Source organism: Lissotriton helveticus, chromosome 4_2, assembly GCF_964261635.1.
Source record: "Lissotriton helveticus chromosome 4_2, aLisHel1.1, whole genome shotgun sequence".
NCBI classification, from domain to species: Eukaryota; Metazoa; Chordata; class Amphibia; order Caudata; family Salamandridae; genus Lissotriton; species Lissotriton helveticus.
This window is the reverse complement of record NC_136064.1, coordinates 111,585,052-111,598,091: the sequence shown is the minus strand read 5'-3', so window position 1 is coordinate 111,598,091 and position 13,040 is coordinate 111,585,052. Positions and strand designations below refer to the sequence as shown.

At 54.2% G+C, this 13,040-nt stretch overlaps 2 protein-coding genes across 3 annotated transcripts in view; one reads left to right on the top strand and one right to left on the bottom strand.

Moving 5' to 3' along the window:
• The window catches only part of SDHA (succinate dehydrogenase complex flavoprotein subunit A), a 153,624-nt gene extending 150,578 nt beyond the window's left edge, over positions 1-3,046 (bottom strand). Inside the window, exon 1 of the mRNA XM_078640242.1 lies at positions 2,894-3,046. Within this exon, the coding sequence (XP_078496368.1) occupies positions 2,894-2,956 (63 nt within the window). The 5' untranslated portion in view covers positions 2,957-3,046. The remainder of the gene's footprint in view (positions 1-2,893) is intronic.
• Positions 3,047-3,242: 196 nt separating this feature from the next.
• The window catches only part of CCDC127 (coiled-coil domain containing 127), a 110,125-nt gene continuing 100,327 nt past the window's right edge, over positions 3,243-13,040 (top strand). Inside the window, exon 1 of one of the 2 annotated variants that reach the window (XM_078640240.1) lies at positions 3,243-3,357. In XM_078640240.1, the coding sequence (XP_078496366.1) occupies positions 3,339-3,357 (19 nt within the window). In that variant the 5' untranslated portion in view covers positions 3,243-3,338. Of the gene's footprint in view, positions 3,473-13,040 lie in introns of both variants that reach the window. The other variant, XM_078640241.1, reaches the window with a different exon arrangement.

Here is a 13,040-nt window from a genome sequence, read left to right as displayed (position 1 = left end):
AGCTCACCAACCATTCTCTCGACCCCATCCCTAGTGCCATTGCCATCGACTTCTATACCCATTCTCTTCACTATTGGACCACTCTAGTCAACCTCTCCCTCTGTCAAGGCTCCCTTCCTGTCCCCTTCAAAACTGGGCAGGTCACCCCTCTGCTTAAAAAATCCACTGCTGATGCGAATGACCTCAACAACTTCCGCCCCATCACTATCCTACCCTTTCTTGCTAAGATCACAGAAAGATGTGTAGCGCAACAACTCTCTCGTCATATCAAGGACAATGATCTTCTTGACAATTTTCAGTCCGGCTTAATCCAAAACTGCAGCACTGAAACCGCCCTGCTGCAAGTGATTGATGACGCGCTGCGGATATCGATTCGGGAGGGTCTTGTCTTCCAATTCCCCTTGACCTTTCTGCAGCCTTTGACACTGTCAATCACAACACTCTCCTCAACACTCTTCAACAGAGAATGGGCACAGAGGGCACTGTGCTTAAATGGTTTGCTTCCGTCCTCTCCGATAGATCCCAAGTGATCAAAATAGCGAACAGTCTTTCACCTCCTTCGGCGGTAGGTCAAGGTGTTCCTCAAGGCTCTTTACTTGCACCCACACTGTTCAATCTCTATTTAGAACCACTGGGAGATCTCCTAAGTAAAGCTGGGGTCCACTATCATCTCTACACAGACGACACTCAAATCTACCTCAAAGTTGCCTCCACTCACGATCTCTCCGTCCTAAGCTTGACTCTGGACTCCATTCAAAACTGGATGTCAACACATCAACTGATTCTGAATCCCTCCAAAACTGAATTTCTCCTCCTCACCTCCTCACTCTCTCCTCCCCCGGTGCAAACATGGATGGATCAGATGAATCTACTTAACAATAAACCCATCACTGTTGACAGCGCAAAATCCCTGGGTGTCATACTCGACAAAAAACTCAATCTAATCTCCCACATCAACTCCATTGCAAAGTCTGCTCGATACCAACCGCGCCTTCTTTGGGGAAATCGTCGCTTCTTCCCGGAGAAAGACCTTAAAACTCTAGTCCAATCGCTGGTCCTCTCCAGACTGGACTACTGCAATTCTCTTCTCACTAGCCTTCCCAAATCCCACCTGTCCCCCCTTAAATATATTCTCCATTCAGCAGCTCGCTTCATTTATGGGGCCAAAAAAAGCGACCACATCACACCCATGCTATCCACCCTCCGCTGGCTTCCCATCGAGGCAAGAGCTATCTACAAGACTGCCCGTATCACCCACAAAGCCTTGCACTCCTCCTCTCCGCGCTACCTGGCGAATAAACTGAAACTCTCAGGAGGCTCTAGACTATCACGGAATACAGAAAATGTACTGCTTGAACCTCCCACTTTCAAGAAGGAAAGATCGATGGCCCAATCCTTTTCAGGCAACGCGGTGAGAATCTGGAACTCACTTCCGCCCCAGCTCCGGACCACCACCTCCTCCCAGGCCTTCAAAACGGACCTCAAAGTTCTCCTCCTTCAAAGACACTTCCAATGTAATTCATGCCCTCTCTATTGTCTGAAGGAAGACCCTCCATTATAGTGAATCCTTTTCTCCATGACTATGGAAGTGCCTTCCCACTGTGTTCTGACAGCTATTGCAGTATTATCCTTCTATCTGTGTTTGATACTCGTTTGTAACATGCACACGTCACTTGTCTCTTGTAACACACTGTTTGCTACCTCTTACATTTTGTTTGCTTTCGATACTTGCACAAGTGCCACCATTGCCTACGTAACGTTTGTTCTTGTGTTTGAGTGTCTGCCATTTATTGCTGTATTATACCTCTACTTGTACTTTGTACGCTTTTGTAGCCTGCACACGTCACTTTCTCCTCCTGTAATGCACCGTTTGCTACCTATTGTATTTTGTTTGCTCACAATTGTCATTTTTGCCTCATGTAACTTAATGTTTGTTTTTGTAATGTTCTCCTCATGTATTAGTTCCTATTGTGAAGCGCTCCGACACCGTCCTTCGGGTAAAGTCCGCGCTATAGAAAAACGCATAAAATAAATAAATAAAATAAACTTAAGGTACTGTCTTATTTCAGTGTACAGATGCTGATGCTCTCAACCTCTATTTTTTCTTTCTATATACATTTGGCGAGTGACTGACAATCTACGGACGAGATGTTTTGCAATCTTCCCATCATCGGGTTTTACAAGGGAAACCGTTGTCATCGAGACAGTCTTTTGGTGAGACTCTTCAATTTGTTTACAGAATGGCTTTTAACTACACACGGCGCTGAGTGATGCATCTTTCCCCAACAGTGACATTTTTCCACGTGTTTCAAGTGTTACCACTATTGCTTCTACCACTAGTCAACAAGGCACTCTTTCTATGCCAGCTGAGATTTATTGGATTTGCGAGGTTTACAGCTTAATTTGTTGTTTTTCTTCACGTTACCTCGGAGTGCATCAGTGTGGGTGCGCATAGTGTGCGGTCACTGGGCCCCTGTGTAGTTTGTTACAGGTCATACAGTTAAGTCCAATACTAGACCCCATCAGGAGCAGCCAGCATGCTGCTCAGCCCCTCTCAACTGACATCATGCTATGTCATATTTAACAAAGAGGGGGGGGACCAAGGAGCTATAAAGGTCCAGTGTCCAGGCTCCTAATATAAGTCTATTTTTTAACAAGAGGACAAAGTTCCTAGACTAGGGTGCAAAAGTCAGCCATAGATCAAGGTGCAAACAGTCACCAGCAAGTCCCTCATGGAACACTCCACTGGCAGAGCATCAGGGACCCTCAAAGCCAGGATACTCCAGGGTATACCCCCCCCTCATGAGCCAGGCTAGCTTGACCCCAGTGGCATGGAGAGAGGGCCCCTCCCACCTGCATGCTGCCCCTCCCCCGTCAGCCCCAGGGTACTCACCGGCCCCCGGGGGCGGCTCAGCCGCTGCCGCAGGGCTCTGGACGCGGAGCTCAGGGCGGCCATGGTCCAAGGTCGGGGGACTCTGTCAGTGCAGCACCTAAGTTATGAAACCACCTCCCAGACGCGCATGCGCACGTCACTGCGCCGGCAGACGAGCGCATGCGCAGACCGATGTAAACACATAAGATGGCGCCGCTCGTGACAAAACAAGGATGCGCTTGCGCACGTCACTGCGCCGGCAGAGACGTGTATGCGCAGACGGAAGTAAACAAAGCAAAGAACGCAAGGGTATGTCCCTAAGATGGCGCCGCGCGTGACAACACAAGGATACGCATGCGCGTCCGGCATCTTACATATGCTGGGTGGTACATTGACAGAGGGCACGTGAAAGGGCGCACATGCGCAGTTCTTCATTTTCCGACACCGCACCATAGAGAGAGGAAAGATGCCAGAGCGTATACTAGGTACGGGGTAACGAGGAGGGTGGGAGGGCAGAGCGCCGCCCGCTGCCGCCGAGGGGACCTGCACTTCCGGAGCGGGACTGAGCACAGCGCCTGGGCGGCCTCGAGGCACCGAGAGGTAAGGGGCGGCCGAGCCTGCCTGAGGCGGGGGTGCCTGAGCCGGGGGTGCTCACGCTGTCCCATGACCACGGAGCCGGCCTTCTCCCTTCCCCTCCGTGGGGGGAGCCGTGCCCCCCCCCCCCCAGCCCTCCTGCGCCCCAGGCCCCCCGCGGCGGAGTCTGTGCTCAGAGTGTGTCCACAGCCCCCGAAGCAGCCTTGGCTCTGTTATTTGTCTGCTGGATCTCAGGGCCGGGTCTAGAGGCTGAGCAGGGGGCGCCCCCCCCCCATACAAAGCTGGGATGATCTTCACAAATGTGGCCTCGTTATCACCGTGAGACCCTCACTCCAGATACCTGGAGCTCCTCCTATGAAAGTAAGAGCTGGAGGGCTTCATCTGGAGCACACATGGAGCCCAAGTAACACCGACCAGAGCCAAGAACGAGCATGAGTGAATGAACTCCAGGACTGAATGCAGACCCCGCGACCCCTGCAACCTGTCCCTGAACTCAAAGACAGAATACAGACCCTGCGACCCGTGCAACCTGTCCCTAAACTAAAAGACAGAATGCAGACCCTATGACCTGTGCAACCTGTCCCTGAACTCCAAGACAGAATGCAGACCCCGAGGACCCATGCAACCTGTCCCTGAACTCAAAGACAGAATGCAGACCCCGCGACCCGTGCAACCTGTCCCTGAACTCAAAGACAGAATGCAGACCCGCGACCTGTCCCTGAACTCAGGCAGAATGCAGACCCGCGACCTGACCCTGAACTCCAAGACAGAATGCAGACCCCGCGACCCCTGCAACCTGTCCCTGAACTCAAAGACAGAATGCAGACCCTATGACCCGTGCAACCTACCCCTGAACTCCAAGACAGAATACAGATCCCGCGACCAATGCAACCTGTCCCTGAACTCCAAGACAGAATGCAGACCCCGCGACCCCTGCAACCTGTCCCTGAACTCAAAGACAGAATGCAGACCCCGCGACCCGTGCAACCTACCCCTGAACTCCAAGACAGAATACAGATCCCGCGACCAATGCAACCTGTCCCTGAACTCAAAGACAGAATGCAGAACCTGCGACCCATGCAACCTGCCCCTGAACTCCAAGACAGAATGCAGACCCCCTCTACCCCTGCAACCTGTCCCTGAACTCAAAGACAGAATGCAGAACCTGCGACCCGTGCAACCTGTCCCTAAACTAAAAGACAGAATGCAGACCCTATGACCCATGCAACCTGCCCCTGAACTCCAAGACAGAATCCAGACACTGCGACCCCTGCAACCTGTCCCTGAACTCAAAGACAGAATGCAGACCCTGCGACCCGTGCAACCTGTCCCAGAACTCAAAGACAGAATACACACCCTGCGACCCCTGCAACCTGTCCCTGAACTCAAAGACAGAATGCAGACCCTGCGACATCACTGGCTCCCGGTGAGATCCAGAATTGAATTTAAGAGCATGTGCATCGCACACCGATCCTACTGGGATACAGGCCCCTCCATTAATTCCCCCCTGGTGAAACCCTACCTACCTTCCCGTCCACTCAGATCGGCGACCTCCCACCTGGCCTCAGTGCCACGCATTAGGAAAGCCAGGTGTGGAGGCCGCTCGCTTTCCTACAACCTGGCCAGGATCTAGAACTCCCTTCCCCTTCCTATCAGATCAGAACCTAACCTTCTCACCTTCCGTAAATTATTAAAAACTTGGCTCTTCAGTAAAATTCCAATCTAACTCCTCACCCAGCTTCTCACTCTAGCCTCTTCAGCCCAACTCACTCTTTCTTATAGCGCTGGGACGCCCCTGGGTAGCCAACGCGCTCTACAAATCACCAATACAAGACATACAATACAATACAACCTACCCCTGAACTCCAAGACAGAATCCACACCCTGCGACCCCTGCAACCTGTCCCTGAACTCAAAAACAGAATGCAGACCCTGCGACCCCTGAAACCTGCCCCTGAACTCCAAGACAGAATTCAGACCCTGCGACCCCTGCAACCTGTCCCTGAACTCCAAGACAATGCAGACCCTGCGACCTGTCCCTGAACTCAAAAACAGAATGCAGACCCTGCGACCCCTGAAACCCGCCCCTGAACTCCGCCCCTGAACTCCAAGACAGAATCCAGACCCTGCGACCCCTGCAACCTGTCCCTGAACTCCAAGACAGAATGCAGACCCGCGACCTGACCCTGAACTCCAAGACAGAACGCAGACCCCGCGACCCCTGCAACCTGTCCCTGAACTCAAAGACAGAATGCAGACCCTATGACCCGTGCAACCTGCCCCTGAACTCCAAGACAGAATGCAGACCCCGCTACCCTTACAACCTGTCCCTGAACTCAAAGCCAGAATGCAGACCCCGCGACCCGTGCAACCTGTCACTGAACGCCAAAGCAATGTAGACCCTGCGACCCGTGCAACCTGTCCCTGAACTCCAAGACAGAATGCAGACCCAGAGGACCCATGCAACCTGTCCCCGAAGTCCAAGACAGAATGCAGACCCCGCGACCCGTGCAACCTGTCCCTGAACTCCAAGACAGAATGCAGACCCTGCGACCCGTGCAACCTGTCCCTGAACTCCAAGACAGAATCCAGACCCTGCGACCCCTGCAACCTGTCCCAGAACTCAAAGACAGAATCCAGACCCTGCGACCCCTGCAACCTGTCCCTGAACTCCAAAGCAGTGCAGACCCCTACAACCTGTCCCTGAACTCCAAAGCAATGCAGACCCCGCGGCCTGCAACCTGTCCCTGAACTCCAAAGCAATGCAGACCCCCACGACCCCTGCAACCTTTCCCTGAACTCCAAAGCAATGCAGACCCTGCAACCCCTGCAACCTGTCCCTGAACTCCAAGACAGAATCCAGACCCTGCGACCCCTGCAACCTGTCCCTGAACTCAAAGACAGAATGCAGACCCTGCGACCTCACTGGCTCCCGGTGAGATCCAGAATTGAATTTAAGAGCATGTGCATCGCACACCGATCCTACTGGGATACAGGCCCCTCCATTAATTCCCCCCTGGTGAAACCCTACCTACCTTCCCGTCCACTCAGATCGGCGACCTCCCACCTGGCCTCAGTGCCACGCATTAGGAAAGCCAGGTGTGGAGGCCGCTCGCTTTCCTACAACCTGGCCAGGATCTGGAATCCCCTTCCTATCAGATCAGAACCTATCCTTCTCACCTTCCGTAAATTATTAAAAACTTGGCTCTTCAGTAAAATTCCAATCTAACTCCTCACCCAGCTTCTCACTCCAGCCTCTTCAGCCCAACTCACTCTTTCTTATAGCGCTGGGACGCCCCTGGGTAGCCAACGCGCTCTACAAATCACCAATACAATACATACAATACAATACAACCTACCCCTGAACTCCAAGACAGAATCCACACCCTGCGACCCCTGCAACCTGTCCCTGAACTCATAAACAGAATGCAGACCCTGCGACCCCTGAAACCTGCCCCTGAACTCCAAGACAATGCAGACCCCGCGACCTGTCCCTGAACTCAAAAACAGAATGCAGACCCTGCGACCCCTGAAACCCGCCCCTGAACTCCGCCCCTGAACTCCAAGACAGAATCCAGACCCTGCGACCTCTGCAACCTGTCCCTGAACTCCAAGACAGAATGCAGACCCGCGACCTGACCCTGAACTCCAAGACAGAATGCAGACCCCGCGACCCCTGCAACCTGTCCCTGAACTCAGACAGAATGCAGACCCTATGACCCGTGCAACCTGCCCCTGAACTCCAAGACAGAATGCAGACCCCGCTACCCCTACAACCTGTCCCTGAACTCAAAGCCAGAATGCAGACCCCGCGACCCGTGCAACCTGTCACTGAACGCCAAAGCAATGCAGACCCTGCGACCCGTGCAACCTGTCCCTGAACTCCAAGACAGAATGCAGACCCGTGCAACCTGTCCCTGAACTCCAAGACAGAATGCAGACCCCGCGACCCGTGCAACCTACCCCTGAACTCCAAGACAGAATACAGATCCCGCGACCAATGCAACCTGTCCCTGAACTCAAAGACAGAATGCAGAACCTCCGACCCGTGCAACCTGCCCCTGAACTCCAAGACAGAATGCGACCCCGCTACCCCTGCAACCTGTCCCTGAACGCCAAAGCAATGCAGACCCTGCGACCCGTGCAACCTGTCCCTGAACTCCAAGACAGAATGCAGACCCCGCGACCCCTACAACCTGTCCCTGAACTCCAAAACAGAATGCAGACCCCGCGACCCGTGCAACCTGTCCCTGAACTCAAAGACGGAATGCAGAACCTGCGACCCGTGCAACCTGTCCCTAAACTAAAAGACAGAATGCAGACCCTATGACCCGTGCAACCTGTCCCTGAACTCCAAGACAGAACGCAGACCCATGCAACCTGTCCCTGAACTCCAAGACAGAACGCAGACCCATGCAACCTGTCCCTGAACTCAAAGACAGAATGCAGACCCGCAACCTGTCCCTAAACTCCAAAACAGAATGCAGACCCCGCGACCCGTGCAACCTGTCTCTGAACTCCAAGACAGAATGCAGACCCTGCGACCCGTGCAACCTGTCCCTGAACTCAGGCAGAATGCAGACCCGCGACCTGTCCCTGAACTCCAAGACAGGATGCAGACCCTGTGACCCATGCAACCTGTCCCTGAACTCCAATGCAAACCCTGCGACCCATGCAACCTGTCCCTGAACTACAAGACAGAATGCTGACCCTGCGACACGTGCAACCTTTCCCTGAACTCAGACAGAATGCAGACCCCGTGACCTGTCCCTGAACTCAAAGACAGAATACACACCCCGCAACCTGTCCCTGAACGCCAAGACAGAATACAGACCCTGCGACCCGTGCAACCTGTCCCTGAACTCCAAGACAGAATCCAGACCCTGCGACCCCTGCAACCTGTCCCTGAACTCAAAGACAGAATACAGACCCTGCGACCCGTGCAACCTGTCACTGAACGCCAAAGCAATGCAGACCCTGCGACCCGTGCAACCTGTCCCTGAACTCAAAGCCAGAATGCAGACCCCGCGACCCGTGCAACCTGTCACTGAACGCCAAAGCAATGCAGACCATGCGACCCGTGCAACCTGTCCCTGAACTCCAAGACAGAATGCAGACTCCGCGACCTGCATATTTCCCTAAACTGAAAGACAGAATGCAGATCCTGCGACCCTTGCAACTTGTCCCTGAACTCCAAGACAGAACGCAGACCCATGCAACCTGTCCCTGAACTCAGACAGAATGCAGACCCTATGACCCGTGCAACCTGTCCCTGAACTCCAAGACAGAATGCAGACCCCGAGGACCCATGCAACCTGTCCCTGAACTCAAAGACAGAATGCAGACCCCGCGACCCGTGCAACCTGTCACTGAACGCCAAAGCAATGCAGACCATGCGACCCGTGCAACCTGTCCCTGAACTCCAAGACAGAATGCAGACCCCGCGACCCCTACAACCTGTCCCTGAACTCCAAGACAGAATGCAGACCCCGCGACCCCTACAACCTGTCCCTGAACTCCAAAACAGAATGCAGACCCCGCGACCCGTGCAACCTGTCTCTGAACTCCAAGACAGAATGCAGACCCCGCGACATGCAACCTTTCCCTAAACTCAAAGACAGAATGCAGACCCTGCGACCCATGCAACCTGTCCCTGAACTCCAAGACAGAATGCAGACCCGCGACCTGTCCCTGAACTCCAAGACAGAATGCAGACCCTGCGACCTGTCCCTGAACTCCAAAACAGGATGCAGACCATGTGACCCATGCAACCTGTCCCTGAACTCCAATGCAAACCCTGCGACCCATGCAACCTGTCCCTGAACTACAAGACAGAATGCTGACCCTGCGACACGTGCAACCTTTCCCTGAACTCAGACAGAATGCAGACCCCGCGACCTGTCCCTGAAGTCGAAGACCGGATACAGACCCCGCGACCCGTGCAACCTGTCCCAGAACTCCAAGACAGACTGCAGACCCTGTGACCCATGCAACCTGTCCCTGAACTCCAAGACGGACTGCAGACCCTGCAACCTGTCCCTGAACTCCAAGACAGAATGCAGTCCCCGCGACCCGTCCCTGTACTTCAAGACAGAATGCAGACCTTGCGACCCCTTCAACTTGTCCCTGAACTCCAAGACAGAATGCAGACCCTGCGACCCATGCAACCTGTCCCTGAACTCCAAGACAGAATGCAGACCCGCGACCTGTCCCTGAACTCAGACAGAATGCAGACCCTGCGACCCGTGCAACCTGTCCCTGAACTCGGGCAGAATGCAGACCCGTGACCTGACCCTGAACTCCAAGACAGAATGCAGACCCAGCGACCCCTGCAACCTGTCCCTTAACTCAAAGACAGAATACAGACCCGCAACCTGTCACTGAACGCCAAAGCAATGCAGACCCTGCGACCCGTGCAACCTGTCCCTGAACTCCAAGACAGAATGCAGACCCCGTGACCCGTGCAACCTGTCCCTGAACTCCAAGACAGAATGCAGACTCCGCGACCTGCATATTTCCCTAAACTGAAAGACAGAATGCAGATCCTGCGACCCTTGCAACTTGTCCCTGAACTCCAAGACAGAACGCAGACCCATGCAACCTGTCCCTGAACTCAAAGACAGAATGCAGACCCTATGACCCGTGCAACCTGCCCCTGAACTCCAAGACAGACTGCAGACCCCGACCCATGCGACCTGTCCCTGAACTCAGGCAGAATGCAGACCCGCAACCTGTCCCTGAACTCAGACAGACAGCTGACCCTGCGACCCGTGCAACCTGTCCCTGAACTCCAAGACAGAATGCAGACCCAGAGGACCCATGCAACCTGTCCCTGAACTCCAAGACAGAATGCAGACCCCTCGACCCATGCAACCTGTCCCTGAACTCAAAGACAGAATGCAGATCCCGCGACCCCTGGAACCTGTCCCTGAACTCAAAGACAGAATGCAGACCTTGCGACCCGTGCAACCTGCCCCTGAACTCCAAGACAGAATGCAGACCCCTGCAACCTGTCCCTGAACTCAAAGACAGAATGCAGACCCTATGACCCGTGCAACCTGCCCCTGAACTCTAAGACTGAATACAGACCCGCGACCCGTGCAACCTGTCACTGAACGCCAAAGCAATGCAGACCCTGCGACCCGTGCAACCTGTCCCTGAACTCGAAGACAGGATGCAGACCCCGCGACCCGTGCAACCTGTCTCTGAACTCCAAGACAGAATGCAGACCCCGCGACCTGCAACCTTTCCCTAAACTCAAAGACAGAATGCAGACCCTGCGACCTGCAACCTTTCCCTAAACTCAAAGACAGAATGCAGACCCCGCGACCCGTGCAACCTGTCCCTGAACTCAGACAGAATGCAGACCCTGCGACCCGTGCAACCTGTCCCTGAACTCCAAGACAGAATGCAGACCCTGCGACCTATCCCTGAACTCCTAGACAGACTGCAGACCCTGCGACCCCTGCAACCTGTCCCTGAACTCCAAGACAGAATGCAGACCCCGCGACTCATGCAACCTGTCCCTGAACTCAAAGACAGAATGCAGACCCCTGCAACCTGTCTCTGAACTCAAAGACAGAATGCAGACCCTATGACCCGTGCAACCTGCCCCTGAACTCTAAGACGGAATACAGACCCGCGACCCGTGCAACCTGTCCCTGAACTCCAAGACAGACTGCAGACCCCGACCCATGCAACCTGCCCCTGAACTCCAAGACAGAATGCAGACCCTGTGACCCGCGCAACCTGTCCCTGAACTCCAAGACAGAATGCATACCCTGAGGACCCATGCAACCCGTCCTTGAACTCCAAGACAGAATGCAGACCCTGCGACCCGTCCTTGAACTCCAAGACAGAATGCAGACCCTGCGACCCATGCAACCTGTCCCTGAACTCCAAGACAGAATGCAGACCCTGCGACCTGTCCCTGAACTCCAAGACAGAATGCAGACTCCGCGACCTGCATATTTCCCTAAACTGGAAGACAGAATGCAGACCTTGCGACCCATGCAACCTGTCCCTGAACTCCAATGCAGACCCTGCGACCCATGCAACCTGTCCCTGAACTACAAGACAGAATGCTGACCCTGCGACACGTGCAACCTGTCCCTGAACTCCAAAAGAGAATACAGACCCCGCGACCCATAAAACGTGTCCCTGAACTCCAAGACAGAATGCAGACCCCGCGACCCATGCAACCTGTCCCTGAACTCAAAGACAGAATGCAGACCCCGCGACCCGTGCAATCTGTCACTGAACTCCAAAGCAATGCAGACCCTTCGACCCGTGCAACCTGTCACTGAACGCCAAAGCAATGCAGACCCTGCGACCCCTGAAACCGGCCCCTGAACTCCAAGACAGAATCCAGACCCTGCGACCCCTGCAACCTGTCCCTGAACTGAATGCAGACCCTGCGACCTGCCCCTGAACTCCAAGACAATGCACACCCCGCGACCTGTCCCTGAACTCAAAGACAGAATGCAGACCCTGCAACCTGCCCCTGAACTCCAAGACAGAATCTAGACCCCTGCAACCTGCCCCTGAACTCAAAGACAGAATACAGACCCTACGACCCCTGCAAAATGTCCCTGAACTCCAAAGCAGTGCAGACCCCTACAACCTGTCCCTGAACTCCAAAGCAATGCAGACCCCGCGGCCTGCAACCTGTCCCTGAACTCCAAAGCAATGCAGACCCCCACGACCCCTGCAACCTTTCCCTGAACTCCAAAGCAATGCAGACCCTGCGACCCCTGCAACCTGTCCCTGAACTCAAAGACAGAATGCAGACCCTGCGACCTCACTGGCTCCCGGTGAGATCCAGAATTGAATTTAAGAGCATGTGCATCGCACACCGATCCTACTGGGATACAGGCCCCTCCATTAATTCCCCCCTGGTGAAACCCTACCTACCTTCCCGTCCACTCAGATCGGCGACCTCCCACCTGGCCTCAGTGCCACGCATTAGGAAAGCCAGGTGTGGAGGCCGCTCGCTTTCCTACAACCTGGCCAGGATCTGGAACTCCCTTCCCCTTCCTATCAGATCAGAACCTAACCTTCTCACCTTCCGTAAATTATTAAAAACTTGGCTCTTCAGTAAAATTCCAATCTAACTCCTCACCCAGCTTCTCACTCCAGCCTCTTCAGCCCAACTCACTCTTTCTTATAGCGCTGGGACGCCCCTGGGTAGCCAACGCGCTCTACAAATCACCAATACAATACAATACAACCTACCCCTGAACTCCAAGACAGAATCCACACCCTGCGACCTGTCCCTGAACTCAAAAACAGAATGCAGACCCTGCGACCCCTGAAACCTGCCCCTGAACTCCAAGACAGAATTCAGACCCTGCGACCCCTGCAACCTGTCCCTGAACTCAAAAACAGAATGCAGACCCTGCGACCCCTGAAACCTGCCCCTGAACTCCAAGACAGAATGCAGACCCTGCGACCCCTGCAACCGGTCCCTGAACTCAAAAACAGAATGCAGACCCTGCGACCCCTGAAACCTGCCCCTGAACTCCAAGACAGAATGCAGACCCTGCGACCCCTGCAATCTGCCCCTTAACTCCAA